Source organism: Pseudopipra pipra, chromosome 19 (assembly GCF_036250125.1).
Source record: "Pseudopipra pipra isolate bDixPip1 chromosome 19, bDixPip1.hap1, whole genome shotgun sequence".
Classification (NCBI taxonomy): domain Eukaryota; kingdom Metazoa; phylum Chordata; class Aves; order Passeriformes; family Pipridae; genus Pseudopipra; species Pseudopipra pipra.
Window position 1 is genome coordinate 9,803,192 of NC_087567.1, and position 17,791 is coordinate 9,820,982.

The 17,791-nt window shown below is 40.4% G+C and overlaps 1 protein-coding gene and 1 long non-coding RNA gene across 5 annotated transcripts in view; one reads left to right on the forward strand and one right to left on the reverse strand.

The window, feature by feature from the left end:
• Positions 1–2,970: 2,970 nt before the first annotated feature.
• LOC135424649 (uncharacterized) lies at positions 2,971–3,708 on the reverse strand. The gene is made up of 2 exons (XR_010435300.1): positions 3,397–3,708; positions 2,971–3,128 (listed from the first exon to the last, which is right to left on the reverse strand). It is a non-coding gene; the product is annotated as an uncharacterized LOC135424649 (long non-coding RNA).
• Positions 3,689–17,791, forward strand: part of CEP112 (centrosomal protein 112) — a 155,072-nt gene continuing 140,969 nt past the window's right edge. For all 4 annotated transcript variants that reach the window (XM_064676103.1, XM_064676102.1, XM_064676104.1 and 1 more), the window contains exons 1-6: positions 3,689–3,830; positions 4,529–4,727; positions 5,684–5,874; positions 6,527–6,657; positions 12,175–12,265; positions 14,576–14,650. In XM_064676103.1, coding sequence (XP_064532173.1) covers positions 4,628–4,727; positions 5,684–5,874; positions 6,527–6,657; positions 12,175–12,265; positions 14,576–14,650 — 588 coding nt within the window. In that variant the 5' untranslated portion in view covers positions 3,689–3,830; positions 4,529–4,627. The remainder of the gene's footprint in view (positions 3,831–4,528; positions 4,728–5,683; positions 5,875–6,526; positions 6,658–12,174; positions 12,266–14,575; positions 14,651–17,791) is intronic.

The following is a 17,791-nucleotide window of genomic DNA, read 5'->3' on the forward strand; positions in this document are numbered from 1 at the left end:
CAGGGAGTGGACCTTTAATTATGAATAGGCAGAGGGTCAATGGCCTGGGATCTTCCAGAATTTATGTAAGTAGAAAGACTGAGATTTCCAAATTACTTTAGAAGCCAAATATCCAACTATGATTTAAATGTCAATAACATCACATAAAGCACTTTTTTAATACTTTAAAAGAAATATAAACGTTACTGAGACCATTTTGATTTTTTGAGATTCTAACTTCACCTGAAACTGTTGTTTTAAACAACTGTTAATTTTTACCACTGTTTCAATATTACACAATATAACTGCTTCATCTTTTTTTTTTTTTTTTTATTGAGCAACAGTACTGATCTCTGGTCATTAAGCAGCTTTGAAGTAAATTGTACTTTTAATTTGATTTATGATACAGGCAGCTCTCTGGTATGATCCAATCTGACAAGTTTTGTGCTTATATGTGTATTTCCATTCAGAAAAAAGTAATTATGATTTCAACATACTAGAAAGTGATAGAGAAATACTTGTTGTGCACATATAATGAATTGTCATGAGTCATATACATGGTTCCCTCTGCAATATAAAAGCCTTTTCTCTGATTAAAAGCATAAGTAAGTTACACAGCATGCAAGCTACTGTAGAACTTTTAAAAGAACCATTTAACATTAAGATCAAACTACTTTTAAGATGCTACAGCTGCCATTAAACAACCCTGAACATACTCTAATTATCTTTTTTCTTTTTTTATTTTTGAAGGCTGCATATGAATATTTTAATAGTATGACTGATATAATTTGTCCTTATGCTTCCTACTTTTAAGGAGAGATGGAGGCAGCTATTATTAAGTATTTAATACTTTGTACTCATCAGCAGTTTAATTCTCTAATGTAGAGACAGATGAATTCATGCTGGCAACTGGAGTGGGTATTTCATTGGTACAATGTGTGCTGTGTTTTGGTTCCCAACATGTTAAAGTGGGATCCTTGAATGACAAGGCCAAGATATCCACAATTTCTTCTAACACATCCATGAACCAGCTGGCAGGAACCAATGAGTCTGGAAATGTCGTGTGGATCCCTCTCTGGGATCGGGACACCCGGGACGGTCGCTGAGATACCAAACACAGTTTAATATTAACTCGTGTTTCATGGCAAACCCCCTGAGGTTGGTGTAACATTCACTGCCACCAAAATGCTGCTTGGCCCCGAAATGCCTCGTGTTTTGCACAAAAACAGCCGCCTCAGGAAAACTGAGATTTTTTTTCTGAGCAAATTTTCCCACCTCTACTTTCCCATGCAGCAGGATAATGACTGAGCTCGTCAGCTGGCCCTGCTTCCTCGCTGGATATGCAGTGCTGGAACACTTGAAAGGATCACCCTTAGGAGCCAATGTTCACATGCTGAATTTATTATCTAGTCTCCTGAAGCAAGAAGGGGGAGAAAAAAAAAAAATCTGTGACCTGTTAACTCTTTGAAGTAGTGAGGTGTTTGTGAATCACAACTTTTCAGACATGACAGATTGGCTCAGAAGGTCTGAAAAATAATGTCTTGCAACTCGAAGTGTTCCAGAGGCTGGTAGGAGGCAGTGAAACCTGCCTTTTTCTTCCACTCCCCCCCCCTTTTTATTTTTTTTGAGGTGTTTGAAAGAATGCCTTAAGCTGTGTTCATGTTACTTGTGGCAACCTGCTGAGACAGTTACAGAGATAAGGGGACATGGTAAAATGAGGTGAAAAAAAATGTTGAGTGTGTTTTACTTAAATGGTCATATTTTTACAATTCGAATTGGGAGTATTCTGTATTCTGGCTGGGATATTTCTGTGTTCTGTAACAGTGATTTTCTCAGGAAGGTCAGTGCACATCAGTGCTCCTCACGTCCAGGCTGCACTTTGGCTGGAGACAAGACCTCAGTAATTTCTTCAGTCTTTTATTTTTCTTTCATGTTTTTGGAGAGAAGTTATGTAGTTATCAAATCACTGCAGGTAGGCTTCAACCTCTCTGGCCACCCTGCTCTGCACTAGTAAGCAGACCCAGAAACTGGAGCTATTCCTTCAGGAAATTTCTCTTGGAGCAGCAATTCCAATTTCATTGGTTCTGCTCGGCCTCATGTTCTTTTTCACCATATTCCTGCAAATTCAGTTTTTCAAAGTACTTTGTGACGAGCATGACAGGGACATACTCAAATCTGAAGGCAACGTGCAGAAACAAATCAATGAATAACAACGTACAAAAAGGGTGGCTTAGAAATTCCCCCCCTTTTCAATGGTGAAAACCAGATTTGCAAAGCTGGACAGAAATGCAAACCTCTCCCTGCATCACCTGACCAACATGCTGATGTGCTGCCCCTGGAAAACCTGCCTGGAGAGTCACATTCTTCAGTCCATTCAGCCTTTCATATTCTAGTAACTAATAGAACTCTCCTCTGTCTCCTATGATTTGGACAAATTGGTTTTATACCGACTACAAAATTCCCCTGACAAATCTGGTTATCTGAGGTGATGATTCAGAGAAGTCTGGCAAGTTCAGCCACCTGGTAGTGTCACTGTGCTGCAAGAATCCACTGTGGTTTTAAGCCAGACGAAAAGCACTCTCATCTTCCACATTATATTAAATGACAAATATTTTAAATTTGGAACTTAAAGGTAATAAATCATCTTTGCAACATACTCATGAGATTTGACCACGGATGAAATATTCCATCAGTGATTTTTGCAGTGCTTCCATGCAAATGTGGGTTTAAGGCAACCTGAGCAGGCACCGGTGTAGCTGTCAGAGCTATCACCCAGTGAGCCTCAACACGGAGTCACTTCTGCTGAAGATTAGCTGAGAAATCAAAGCAAACAGCCAATTTTCTACCCTACACTTAAGGATTTCTTGTTTGATGTGTGTGTGCGTGCGAATCAAGCTTAGGAGAGCTGAAGAGTTTGTTTGTTCAAGATAAAAGCGCTTTAGGCGCTACACAGGCAGTAAGGCCCGTGACAGACTGTGGGGGAAAGAGAAATAGAGGAGTCAGCCAGAGGTTTTATTTGGGATTGCACATACACACAATCATTGACTGAAGAAGAGACTGAAGAGCTCAAAGGACTGGGAGATTTCTCTGATTCTTTGGGATTCTTCCTTCCTTCTTTTGGATCTTTCTTTTTGGTTTTCTTGGCACGGCTACAAAAGAAGTGCAACCCGTGGGTTTTGGGGTAGAGATGTTGCAGAATCACAGAACATCCTGAGCTGGAACAAGGATCATGAAGTCCATCTCCTGGTCCCGCACAGCACCATCCCCAAGAAGTGGATCCTCAGGTGATCCTCACACCTGAGATGATCACCCAAACCCTCCTGGAGCTCTGGCAGCCTCGGCGCTGTGACCAGCGCCCCGGGGAGCCTGTTCAGCGCCCGACCCCTCTGGGGGAAGCACCTTTCCCTGAGATCCAACCTGACCCTGCCCTGACACAGCTCCAGCCGTTCCCTCCGGTCCTGTCCCCGCTCGCAGGGAGATCAGCGCCCGATCCCGTAACGAGCCCAGGCAGTGACCGCGCCCCTGCCGTGCCTCCCCCGCGGCTCCCACGCACTGTAATTAAGCCCAAGCGGTTTTTCCCCGTGAAGGTTTCTGGGCACCAGCAGCTCCCCCGGCCCACCCCCTCTCCCCAGGCCGTGCTCGGGTGTGGCTCCAGGCCGGGCTGTCCGGGCCGTGCCGCCGGTAACCCGCGGAAACGGAAACGCGCGGGGCCCGCGGGGCCGCCGGGAGCGGGGCCGGTTTGAACGTTCGGCCGCCGGCTCAGCCCGGCCGTGCCTGCCCCGAGCGGGGCCGGGACCCGCCGGCTCTGCCTCCCCCGTTCGGGGGTCCCGGCCCGGCTCTGCCCTCCCGAGGTAAAGGGGCAGCGGCCGGGGAGGTGCCCGCGGGCGGTTCGGGGCAGGGAGGGAGGGGATGGGGATGATGGGCACGGGTCTGTGCGCAGGGGAGGGACCGTCAGCGGCTCCGGCGGGCACAGGGACGGGCGGGTTGCAGGTGAAATGCACAAAAACGGTCCCCGGTTCCAGCTGGGAAATGACCCTCGGTTGGTCAGACCTGGTGCTGATAACACCGAGGTTGTGGGGTCAATCCCCATCTATTTACTTAACAGCGATTCACTTAAGACGCGATGATCCTTTTGGGTCCCCTCCAGCTCCGTGGTTTGTGACAGTTTGGTGATGAGCGCTTGTCTTTGCAGCGCTGCCTCCTCAAAATCCAGCCCTGACAACGTTTTTGGTTCTGCCGCTTTTAACTATACCTCTACTTGCTTCTGGTTTCCAGTTTTTCTACTAGAGTCTCCTTTTTTTTTTTCCCCTCTGCCTTAAAAAAAACCCGCTCTAACCCTAAGGAGTACCAGGTTAGGAAGGCGGTACCACACAAGCGCCTGGAGGTGCTCTGTACAAATTGCGTGTAATGAATTACATTTAGCGCGTGGTTGGAGGTTCAATTTCAAACCCAAACAAACACATCCTCGTATCTGCTGTTTGCAAACAATCCCTCTTAGTTTCCTGTTTATTTGTGTGCAGTAACACATCTAGTTCTGTTTCCTGCGCAGTTTCCAAGCATGTCTTTGCGGGGCCCCGAGGTGAAGACAGACTGATGTAAAAGTGATTTTTGACCTTTTCTCCTCCGATGTGGTGAATGTTCTTCCAAAATGAGCAGTGAAGACGAAATCTCTGAGAAGCTGGATACAGAATTGAATCGCTATGTTGTGGCTATGAAGCCTTATGTTCTAAAGCTGCAGGATAGTTCTGGTAAATATGGTAAAATGTGCATTTAAAGGCTAATAACAGAATTCTAGGTGACTGATAATTATAATTTTGTATCTATGTACTTGTTTCACTTAGTTTAACCAAAAACTTATTGTCTGCTATGGCATGGTTTTGACACAGGGTTTTTCCAACTTCTAAAGTTGCAGTTTTTAGATACCTGCTGTACTTGTTTGAGCTTATCTGTTTTATCTTTACGATGTGAATATGCTTTTTGCATAAACACATTAGTATTTCTTTTTAAAAAGCTAATGCTGTAGAAACAAAAAACTTCTTAAAGACATTGTTTTTGAGATGGCCCTTACAAATTACAAATATTTTCTAGTTATAAAGGTGTTAAAATTTGGTTAGGAATGTGTAATAATAGGAACACCAATTAATAAATGATGTTTTATATCTATTTTTTTTTACAGCCAACTAGCTATTATTAAAGGCACATACCCTACAAATTAAGACCTTTCTGTGTGAACATTTAACGAAATGAATAATTTCATCATCTGGTAGCAAAACTTGTGTAAATACAGATTATTTTTTTTTAATTAATGAATATTTATTATGTATTTAAACTATTAATGCTCATGCAGGCTGTAAGTTGTAGTTAATGGCTGCTCTTGCAGTGATTGCAGAATTCCTGCTGATTTATGTCTTCTGTCCTTGTTAGGGATTGATTCCCAAACATGCCATTTCTGGAAGTGATGTAAACATGAATTTATAGAAAATGTTTCTGGAATATGTAAATTTGAACTATTGTTAAAGACTTATAAATAATCTGTTTAACTGTTTTTGTTTGGTTTGGTCATTTGGGTTGGTTTGTTTTGCTTTAAACTTTTGGGTAGAAGGGAGACACCCGTGAAACTGGTGACCAGTGATGGCTTCTGTTTCTTCAATGTGTTTGATTTGCTCTGAAAATGTAGAATGAGGATGTATATCTGTGTTTTCAGCACGAAGAGTATGTGCACTGTGGATTAAAAAACTCTGCAGACCCTCAGGAGCAGGGGTAGGATTAGAGGGAAGGAAGAATCGGAACTCGTACGCAAAACTTTTGCTCCACATGCTGAAACAAGGAGTCCTGGAGGGACCTTTTGCACAAAAACCAGAACAAGGATTGCTGAAAAGTTTACCTTCCTACATGGTGAGTGTGAGGCAAACAAAGATATACCCTCAAGATGCATTTGCCTCTTTGCTTTGGCACGAATGTGAAAAATGATGTTGGGAAAATCTTTTAATGGGCAAAACCTCTTATGAAACCTTTATCTTCTTCAAAATTCAGATTAGAAGGCTTATAAAAATCAGTGTTCTGAAGAAACAATTTCTGATTCTTTGAAAATATGTAATAAAAAGCCGTTGAGGCTTTCTTTTGTCTTAATCAGCAGTTTTGTGAAAGGAGAAATGTGCTCGAAGGTGGTGACTTTAGAGGTGATTATAGGAGGCTGTGTATCTGTGAAAGATAAGATGGCTGTTCACACAGATGTTGTTAAGCTTGTTAAGTTTGTTTTCTGAAGACCTGAATATAGTGTGTCGATGCTGGCATCAGCTTTAATGGGATAACAATCCTAATTTATGCTAAAATTACCCATACTGAAGGAAGTAAAGTACTGGAAAACATTTACACTGTTGCCTGTTGTATGAATTTCCATGGGTTGGGAGTGTGGCATCTGCCACTGCCTTCACTGGAAAAAGGATGTTTTTACTGCAGATATTCCTGTAAAGAACAACTTTTAACTGTGTAAAGAATGTATTGGTGCAAATATCTTTTGTTGATTTTGCTTTTATTCTCATTACAGACAACTTTTGTTGAAGAACTAAGTACAGCAGGAGCTGTGAGCAATAGCTCAGGCTGTTTGCCTGAGTGGGTCCTGGGAGAACTAGAAAACAGTGAAGCTAAAGAGGAATCTTCTGTATCAATAGCACAGGGGTAAGATTTCTGTGTTTGCTTTGTTCAGTATTTGATATTTAATAGATTTCTGATTTGATAAGCTATGGATGTTTCAGTTTGTGTGAGTTTGTGATGGACTCATCAGTGTTTGTACTTGATAAACAGAAACTCTGGTAATTGCTTCAATGTAATGAAATATTCTAGACTTTTTCATTCTTACTTTTCTCCATCGTGTCTTCTTTCATCCTCCATACCCCTCCAAGCTCTGTCCTCTTTCCCTTCCTCTTGTTCTCCTCCTCCTTTCAGTTACAGACACTTAACCTGGAAAATCTAAGTTAACATTTGTAGTCTAGGGCCATAATGCTGAAAGGAGCTGTTTTATCAAATAGTTATTAATGGCTATATTTCCTGTAGAGATTAGAAATCTAAACAAGCACACAGATGGTGGATTTAAAGGTTGTTCTATGTTCTTGCTCCCAGATTTTTGGGGTTTTTTTTAGAGGAAGCAGAATAATGGCTTCCTGCAGATAAGCAAAGTTTGCTGTTCTGTGAGAAAGGAGGAAAAGTTTCATGTGTCCAGAGAGATTTGATTTATCTTTTTGTGAGTGTGTTGGTTCACCCTGAACACCTATTTGTCTTGTGTTTCATCAGGGCTTCTTTATGAACTAGCAAGATTTCTTTATATTTCCCTTAAGCATAATAAATCTTGGATTCCAGAAGGTCAGGCTGGCCCAGCTGTACTTGTTAAAATTTAGGAGGCTAAAAATCAGAGCTGCTGCCTGGGGGATACTCTGCCATGTTTTTGAGTGGGGAGGATTGTTTGCAGTGGCTTCATCCTTGTCTGAACAACAACTCTTTGAGTTTGATTTAAAATGTTTTGGTCCATATCATGGTGCCTACTACAAATCCATGAGCTTTGTTGGTGACCAGCACCACCTGTGCTTAAATCCTGCATGTTTGTCATTAGGATAATTTAAAAAATTCAGCATTGCTCATTTGCAGCTCTGCAGCTGAACCCTGAACACCTGTAGCTGCACCTTGTTCTGGCAATCCATTGGCTCTGGGGAGGTTTGCAGGAGCTCATGAGCTTCAGCTGCATCCTTAGTTCCAATCAGTTGGGAATAGAGCTGCTCACAGAGCAGGGAAAGGGCTGAAATGGGTCAGGTTATTGAGGCTTGTTCTCCTGTTGGCTTGGAAAAATGTCCCTGCAGTATTGAAGGAGTGCCCAGCTGGTCAGTTGGACAGTGTTGGAAATCTTCAGCTCTGTTCCCTCTGTTTGAGGGACTATTAGGTAAATTTTAGTTCAGTCTACTGTTCTTAAGTATTTATTTTCTGGATTTTCTTTGCAGCACAACTTGGTGCTGATTATCAAGATCTATGTTCCTTTTTGGGTTTTTGTTTTGTTTTTTTTTTTTTTTTTTGATGTGACTGCATTTCAGTCATGGATGGAGTGGCCTCTTGTTTGCTGGTTTGGAAGTTTAGTTAATGTTTAACCTCTCTGAAATCCTTGGTGAAGGAAGCACTCAGACATAGGCTGTGACTATTATTCAAGGCTCAGTAGGTGCTGTGCAGGTGGAAGTGAGTGTTTGCTTCTGTATGAAGCTTCTGGTTTGATTTCATCACGTTACAAATACATGTGCAGGTTTTGTTTCACAAGTTTAGTGCTTTTTTTAGTGTGTTCACTTACATTTTTCATAAGTGGCCATCATTAGCTGTTTTATTGTAGGCACACTGATGTGTTTGCTCTATATCATGTTTATATGTATATGATGTTTATATCATGTTTCTTTAATCATGTTTTTAATTTTTCAGCTGTGATTTGGAGAGATGACAGTTAGACACTCTTGCAAGTTAAATCATGTTGATATTGAGTATCATGAAGCTTTTCCTCTTCTGCATCCAGTAACTATGTGTAATTCTAACAATCACTTAAAAAGCTGCTCTTAGGTCTGATGTATCCCCTTTTCCTGAGGACTAAGGGCTCTTCTGGTTGCTCTGATAGGAGCCTGTGGTTTTGATAAGAGCCTTGTGGTTTAAGAAACAGAGGCAGAGAATGGAAAATTGCCAGCTGAGTTATCATATTCCTGCCTTGGGCTTGGTGACTCAGAGGGTTTTTGGGAAGAGGTGTCCAGATACCCTCAATTAGAAAAAAACTGATTTGACCTTATGAAAACAAGGATTGTATCATGCTTTACAGATGGTTTTTGAGACCTTGGCTGAATTTGTGTTGACATTGTGCCATGTCAAGATACCTGGCCTGGATGTGGTCAGATTGTCTTGGTCACTGGGTGTAGCATCATCATGATAAAGGATCACTTTGGGTGTTAGAAGCAGTAAAACAATATCAGCACAGCTCTGCCCTGTTAGGCCCAATTTAGCATATTGATATCTCTCCAAGGCCGTATTTGTGGCATAAAAATACACTTAATTACTCCTAATTCCTTAACTACTGTCAGCTGGGGGGTTATTTGCATATTCTTCCCTCTGTATCCGACTGGTGCTGGTCCCCATTTGAGGAGAGCTGAGGTACAGTTCCACTACTCCCACCCCTGTGTTCTTTGCCTTATTTTTTCTATCTTCCCACTTGGTTCATACTAGAATATTGGGAATCTGACCCCTTTTCCCTCTCAGTGTCTGAACCTAAGATTCAGCTCGGTCTGGCAAATTTCCTGAAGTTTTGGGTGAGGTAGTGGAGCTTTATTTCATCTACTTTTTATCTTTTATCCTGTGGAAATGAAGCAATACCTGATTTGGTGATCAATATATGGTTCCCAAGGCTCTGGGGATGTGGATTGCATATTATTCCATGTCAGGAGAAGCAAGTAAATGTGATGGAGTAATGTTTCTGATTTAGGGGACTCTGGAAGTGAAACTTTGCTGTGTAGGCACAGCTCTGCTAATGGGTGCTCAAACCAAGAGTGGAATTGTGTCTGAGGAAATCTGAATTTGTGTTGGCAAATTTTAATGGTTCTGTAGATGACTTAAATTAGTCTTCAGAGCAATGAGAAATGAGTTTTCTTGTGAGCTATGCAGGAAAAATATTGAAGGTAGATATTTCAGCTGTTGTTTTTTGTAGAAATAGCTTATTTAATACTTATTTACATGTGACTGTGTTAAGACATTACCTATATCCAACATATAGATCCTGGTTTTCTTTGTATTTACAGTTTTGAACGAGCTATCAGTGCAGGTAAAGATGGAATATATGAAATATTTCTGGGATGTGCAGTTTGTAGGGAGAGCCAGCAGATGGTGATCGAGTTCCATTGTATTTGTCTCTCTCCTCCGAATGTGCATTGGGAAAACTGGATCCATGGGCATGGAATATGTGTAGCTGGATGAAAATTTTGCATTCCAGGCATGACTCAGTTCTTACAACATTTTCTCAGGGCAAAATAGATAATGTCAGCGAGACATGTTTGAGTAACTGCTTGCTGTTATTTATCTCAAGATTCTCCCCTTTCAAAGGCCCAAACAGAGAAGTTCTTTTCATAGTGATTTTTATCTTGCCATACAAATAATTCTGTGTTTGGCAACTTTGACTTTTCTATATGAAGTTGTTTTTCTGCCTAAATGAAAAGGAGGTAAACAAACCTTACTTGCAAGCTGGGAGGTGGATGAATAAGCCCAAGGCAGCTGGTGCTGGAAAGGTGCAGCTTTATTTTGAAACACGAGAGGGTTGGTTTGAGGAATGTGGAACAGAAACCTGGTGTTTCTGACCCCACAGGAAAATTCTACTGTATGTTTAGAGATTGTGCCTGAAAAACACTGTTAAAGGTTAGTGTGGAGCTGTGCTGGACCAGGAGGAACCAGTGAGTTTCCCTCACTTTGTTCCTAGTAGGTTATTATTTGCTAATCGCCTTTATTAGCAGAAAATTGCTTCCTTCTCCCATGCTCAGTGTTTTGGCTGAAGCAGGAGGTCACAGGGCTGATATCAAGACTGACCACTTCTCACTCACCTGCCCTGGGAGGAAAAAGAAACAATCCTGTGATTTTATTTTATTTTTGGAACCTGCCTTGTGTTGGCAGAAGGCTGGAAAAGGGAGTGAATGGGCAGAATATGCTTGAGAGGAGCAAAATAGTGGTCCACCCGTAACAACTTCAAATTCTGTTTATAGAATCAAGTAAAGCAGCTTCCTTTTCAGTCCCTCTTCCAAACAGCAAATACAGAACTAAAATCTATGTAAACCTTTTTTCCCCCCTTTTGTCAAATTGAGAGTATTACAGGTGACTTGGCTTGGTTTGTGTATTTGTTGACATTCCTTAATCTCTGAATGATAAGGGCATGAATTCTGTTTTCTCTCATTTTTAACAATTGGAACATTATTGAATTGTTTAACCTGAGCGTTGCTGAGAAAACAAATCTGATAAAAGTGCAGATTTACCGACAGGCAAAGATTTATCTCCCTTTAATGAAAGGTAATTTTGTGTCAAATGAAATCTCGGGAAGAAATGCAAGAGGCATTGTGTTATTAAATTTTCTTTTGATCCTTTTTACCTCTAAGACTCTGCTTATCTAAACTATTTAGTGCTTTGTAATGGCTGTTATGCATCCATACATGTTGTTGATATGGGATTTATTGGTGCTGGAAGGGAAGGTTTGCTCCCAGTTGTTGTATTTCTCTGTTCCCTGCTGTTTTGATGAAAGCTGGGCCCCTGTGCTTTGTGAAAACTTTGTGTTTGTCTTCCTAGAAGTGACTCGTTTATATTGTACATCCAACTGTTGTTGTTCTGTTCATAAACACTTAATTCATCTCAGAGTCTCTTTGGCATAACAACCATCTCATTTGCTGCCAGATGGAAAGGAAGGAAGGTATTTTAATGGTCTGATTTGATTTTAATGTAATATAACCAGTCATGGGAAGGTGAAGGGACTAACAGGAGTTTTTAATTACCTTAATACCTGTGGATTTGACAGTGGAGTTTATGCTGAAGGGTGTTTTGCTGCTGTTTTGGATCTTTTGCTGTATCAGCCTATCTAATAAATGCTTATAATTTTTATTTTATTTTGTTTCAGGCTGTTCTTTTCTTTCACTGTTCTGTGGTTGATAAATATCTGTTGACCAGGTGCATCAGGGGCAGTTCTCTTCACCTGCTATTCTTAATTTCCTTCTGTTCAAGTATTTTATTTATGACAAAAGCTTTTGCAGAAAATCCCTGTCTAGCACTCCACTATTTCAAAAGCATTCTCCTAGATCAACCTTCCTGGTTAACTTGGATTTATTCTAAAATCCATTGTGTGATGTTGGGTCATGTAGTAAAAGAAAAGCAGTGAATGCTTTTTAATGTACTATTATGTACACAATATTTCTGGGGTTTCTGTTGGCATGGGTTTTTTCTGGTGGTGTTTTTTTAATGGAATACTTAAGGCTTTTGTTTGCCTTTGACAAGAAATTTTCTCTTTTTCTCCTTTTTTTGATCCATACATCTTGATAATTATTTTTTCCTGTATATTTTAAAAGATTCTACTCTATGATTAACATCCTTTGTGTGCCACAGATTGTTGAAAATGAATTTTTTTTTTCTCTCTCTGCTTACTCTTGTTGTTAATAACAGGGAAACATCCAGTGAGAAGCCATCAGATATATCCCATTCCGGGGTTTATCTTCACAGGACAGGGGAAAATGACCTGGGCACGTCACAGTCTGTAAGATCCTTCTCCTTTTTCTCATAGAACTTGCTCTATTTTCCATGAGTTGGTTTTTATATATCCCTGTAAAGCTGTTATTTCTGGTCGTGTGGGTCATGAGCCCTGTGTAAAGGTGCAGACAGGGACTAAAGCTCCCCAAAGTCTGTTCTCTGCAGTGCAGGGGGGAGGGAATTCCTTGTAGGATGCTCCCAGTTCATCCCAGTTCCTGCCCTCTGTTTAGTGTGTTGGGTGCTTTGTTTTCCCTGGGCTTGGCAAGGTGCCTGCAGTGACATCATCTTGCATTATTTTGCAATAATAGATTAAAGAAAGCTGCAGAGATGCCTCTGGCTCTGGTTGGTGATGGTTGACCTCTGCAAGAGTGAATTTTGGACAGTTTTGTTTCATCAGACTTTCCACAAGGAGCATTTGTGGCTGATGAAAGGACACTGAACAGACTTCATGGAAAACCTGTTCAGCCCAAAATATTTAGTGATATTGTGTGTATAATTGCAAGCATTTACACTGAAAATTGCTCCTGACAAATATCCCTTTCCAAGAAATGTGCTGTTTCCCTTCATAAATGTGGCTTTTACCACATCTACAACAACTCCCATCCCTCCATGGAACACTGAATTTGCTGTATGAACCTGCTGAGGTCTGCCCATAATTCTTTTTTGATGATATCAGGGGAACAGTTCACAAAGACTGCAGCTGGGAGTGGGCTGTTGCCACCTGAGGAATTCATACAGGCTGTTCTTCCCTTCCTTGCTGGGCACAGCCAAGAATTTATGAGGACATGAAGTGCAACTGGGAGAAATTGGGAGTGTTCTGAGGAAATTTGTGTTCTGTTGAGCATCTGGAATAGAGGATTAGCAAGAGGATGGTTTGTCATGACAGGTTGCAGGTGGTCAGTGGGCAAAAACAGTGTCTCTGCCCTAGGCTCTGATTGGTATGAATGTATTTACACAAGTATAACTTAAAACCAGCAATCCCATGATTAAAAATAAAACCAGATTTTTTTGTTTATTTTAAGTTTGGTTTATTTTAAGAAGCTTTATTTTAAATTATGTATCCACCAAAATGCTAGATTTACTAAATTTCTTCTTATTGGTTTTGTGTTTATTTTACTTAGAGAAATATTCCTTATGGAACACTTATTGTGAAGAAAATTATTTTTTTTCACTTGAGATCTGGTTTTGGGGCTTTAAAGTTGTTTTGTGAGGGGGGTTTTTTTGTTGTTTTGGCTTGTTGTCTTTTTGTTGCTGGCTCTGCCACAGCTTCCAGGGCAGTGTTAAAGAGATCACTGCACTCCACTGTTCTTCAGCTTCATATATTGGATTCTCCTGTGACTACAGCTTTAAAAGGGCCTTTAAGTGAAATAATCCTCTTTTGCTTTGCCAGACAGTTTGATAATGTTTGACTGGCTGGGACAAATAATATCTTGTTCTGTTGTCAGGGCACACAGATGTTCTGGCAGAATTCAGGCCCAGGTAGAGGAACAGGGAGTCTTTTAAGAGACATTAAGAGCTGCCTCAACCAAGTGTGGATGAAATGCAGCCCAAGCTCCACTCACTGAATGATTATGACAAATGAGGAGATTGAAAGGAGAGGTGCTGGCAGGTCCATCCACAAGGCTCTTGTTAACAAAACTTAGTAAGACAGAAATTCACACTCCGGTGTTGTTTTTCTAAATATCTCAGTTAAGCAAAATGTTCTGTACCAGCTTCCCCATGGAATGCAGTCCGTGGTTATTGTTATCCTGCAGGAAAAACTTTCTTCTGAAAGACAATTCCTTGTTACTTCCTGGAGCAACAATAACCCCAGTCCTGGTGGGGTGCTGGAAATCCTTTCTGCAGAGAGGACCCTCAGCCTTGAGCTGGGCAGCAGCTCTGCTTTGATAACTGCCCAGTGATAGTTGTCCACTGCTGTGCTTTCCTTTTAATTTTTAAATTTATTTTTTTTTCCTTTGGAGGCTGATCAGGTGATGTCTGAATTCTGAATTAGCCCCACAAAGGGTACTGTGGAGAGATGAATCGTTTTTAGAATATGGAGTATTTTGAAATGGAGTATTTTGGTTTTTGTTTAGTAAATTCACCCTGTGTGGAGGAGATCAGAATAAGAAAAGAAGAACATTATAAAGTGAAGACTCTGGCTAATTTATCCTCAGAATTCCTTTCTTCTGGTAACTGAGCTATTTAGATTAAAGCTGTCAGAGGTATCGTGCCACTCTCAGGAAATGCAGTGTAGGAATGGCCAAGCCAAAGCTTTATTTTAAATTGTGTATCCACCAGCTCTTCTGATATTTTGTTTGACTTTTTTCTGTTCCAGGATGATCATCACAACAAAACAGTTTCTTTGAGTGACAATGACCTCGAAGCTCGTCTCAACAGTTGGAATCTTGGGGTAAAACAAACTGAGTGCATTCCTTATTTATTAACTCGAAATGGAAACTCCTTATTAATGTCATCTGAGCTTAGGCTCCAGAACTGGTGTGGGAGTCAGTCTTTTAGAAATGAGTTGGTAAAGTTCGAAATGGTTATTAATTAAAACATGTCATCCTGAGAATAAAACATTAAAAATGCTTCACTTTTAAGTTGTAATAAACTTACTGTATTTAATAAGGTTACTGATGAATCAGGCAAGTGGTCAAAACCAAGTATCTTACTCTGATAGAAGTTCAAACTGTTTCTTGATGCCTTGTCTTTTATAATGTAATACAAGAACAATTTCTAGCACTTCCAGACTTAGATCAGTGTATTTTTGGGGAATTGTAGCTTTGTAAAGCAGGGAAAGTGGATCCTCACAAACATTTTCAGGAGCAGCAGCTCCAACTTGCCAAAGCTCCATACAGGTGTCTGAAACCAAGGTGCAAGCAGTCACTTGCAGATTTTGGATATTTGGGCTGCATAAATACCTGGGTTATATGAGCAGATAACTGTAATACCTTGAGCTTTTAAAGCTGCTTTAAGGGGGAAAACTTGCTCATGGCCATTTTACAAATTGTTCCAACTGATGCTGACAAAGAATCTCTTTCTATCCAGCGTTTTCCTATCAGTGTTGATCTGCCTGCTTGCTTATCTCTGTAATTTTATTTGTGTTTTATTTCTTTCTCTAATTGAAATTCCAGTTTGCAATCATGTTGCGTTGATAACGGGTGGTTATTAAAGTGTGATGATCCTCTGCTGATACAGGAGCTCTCTTGGATAACAAATTGGCTACTGTGACACATAAATCAGGTTTTCAAGTCTCCTCTCCAGGGATGGTAATTAAACAAGTCGCTCCTGAGAGACTTTGATTGCTTGATAAGACTTGTTGGGAGTTACCTGACAAAGAGGATTTGAGGTTGTAAAAGAGAGGTCTGTGAGGGGTTGCTGCTCAGAGTGTTTCCCTGCTGTGGATCACGGCCTCCAGTGGCTTCTGAAAGGGTCAGGAAGTTTTAAGTAGAGTGTCACACTTAAATATGTCGTTGCTAAAAATGAAATGAAAATCTCACTAAACGACTGCAGCTCCTTGGAGTCTGGAAGGTTGGAGTGTCAGATGTGGCTGCTGTTATTTGTGAGCATTTACAATGTCATGGGAGCATCCAGCTCCCCTTTAATTGCCAGGCCCATCTGCAAACTGTTCAGGAAACTTAATTTACAAGTGATCTCACCTCAGATACAGAAGACCCTTGACCCAAAAGAAACAGTTCAGTAGTGGGGGAAGGTAGGAAAGGAAATACAGGATGGCTTTTGCTTTGAGCTGCCCAGTGTAAAGAACTGTTGTTTTGAAAAAGCTTTGCAAACTTTCCTGGGGTTTTTTGGTTATGCAAGTCTTTCTTTATACAAGGATTTTTCTCAGTAAGAATCCTTGTGATTTTTAGGAAGCTGTGATTATTTCAAACAAGGAATCTGCAAATCTAAGTGTTCTACATATTGGTGAGACAACCTTTGTGTCTTCCAACTGCAAGTTGCTGCTGAACCTTCACTATTCCAGTCTATGCTTGATTATTATAATGACCAGTTATAAACTGTTAATTTATTTTTACTGTTATCTTTTGCTCTCCTACTTCTTTACTATATCCTGAATTTCCTCTTCTTCAAAGCTCTGTTGTTTTTAAGGTCACAGAGTGGATGTGTTTTCAGTGTTTATGATAGGCCCACATCAGTGGCTGAGATTTCTTTTTTATTATTAGCATTGCTAAAAATACTCTGATAAATTTTGGGAAATACTTTTATGATTTCTCTGCTAAGCAGAGAGGTCAAAGCTTAACACACTAATATTTGTTGTTTGCAATAACATTTTCTGCAGGACAGTAGGGCTGTTGCATTGGTTTGCTGATACTGTTACTTCTCCTGAGCAATGAAAGAATTTCTGCCTTTGCCTTGCAATGTTCCTGATTATCACTATCAAACATTTCATTGTTCAAGTTCTTTAGATTCTAGTCATGCATGAGTAAATATTTTTTTAAAAAGCTGAGTTTTGAGTGCAATACATTTGCCTTTTGTACATGGAATACTAATGTAAGCCAATTTTACATACGTTATGAAAGTGTGTTTTTTCTTAGCCCTTATTGACTCTTATCTGAGTGTGGGCACTGTCCTTTCTCAAGTGTTTGTGCCTTCAAGTTGCATTTGCAATGTAGAGAAGAAGAAATCCTTTTGTATTGCTGTTTTAAGGGAAAAATTTCAGAGCCAGGAGTTGAGACAAATGTCATTACTTTGAACTTCCTTTGTCCTTCTTTAGGTATTTTAGGACATAATAAAAGTAACCTGGGCTAGTGGAAGGTGTCCCTGCCCATGGCAGGGGATTGGAACAAGATGAGCTTTAAGGTCTGTTCCAACCCAAACCATTCCATGATTCAGTGATCTTATTTTATTAACAGCTGTCAATAAACTTCTACATATTGTTGTAAATCTAGTGCAGTCATAGCTAAAGGGGAGGTGGCCATCTCCTGTTTGCCTCAAAATATAATTAAATATTCTGAAATATAGATATCTACGAGTCAGGGCAAAAAGCTTTTTGGATAATGGAATTAAACTACCTTTTTTCCTTTCCTTTTTTTTTTTTTTTCCTCTTGTAGTTGAGCTTTTCAGATTGCAGAGGAACATAATTTTTGGATAAAAATTTTGTTATGTAAAGGAACAACAATGAATTAAATCCCTGCGAATTCTTACCTGGCCTGCCTCTCTCTCTGTCTGTCTCTCTCTCTCTCTTTCCCTATTTCATGGTGCTTCTGATGCAGTTGGATTTGTCACTGAATTGTGACCAATTTTTAGGTGTGACAAAGCAAGGCTTTCAAACATCCCAGGAAATTCAGCACATCACTTTAGGTGGAAAGCACACAAAGAGACTGTACCCTGGGGAAACAGCAAAGGGTTTTTTAATCAGGGAGAACATGAGTTTTCATCACTGGAATTCAGCCAGCACAAGAATTTAACTCTTTAGCTTTTACCAGAAGTGATGTGGGACGTGCAGCACAAAGAACCTGCACATCAGGTCTTGCCCAGAAGGTTTTACCATGGGAAATGTTATTGCCTAAGAAGGGTCTAGGAGGACTTAGAC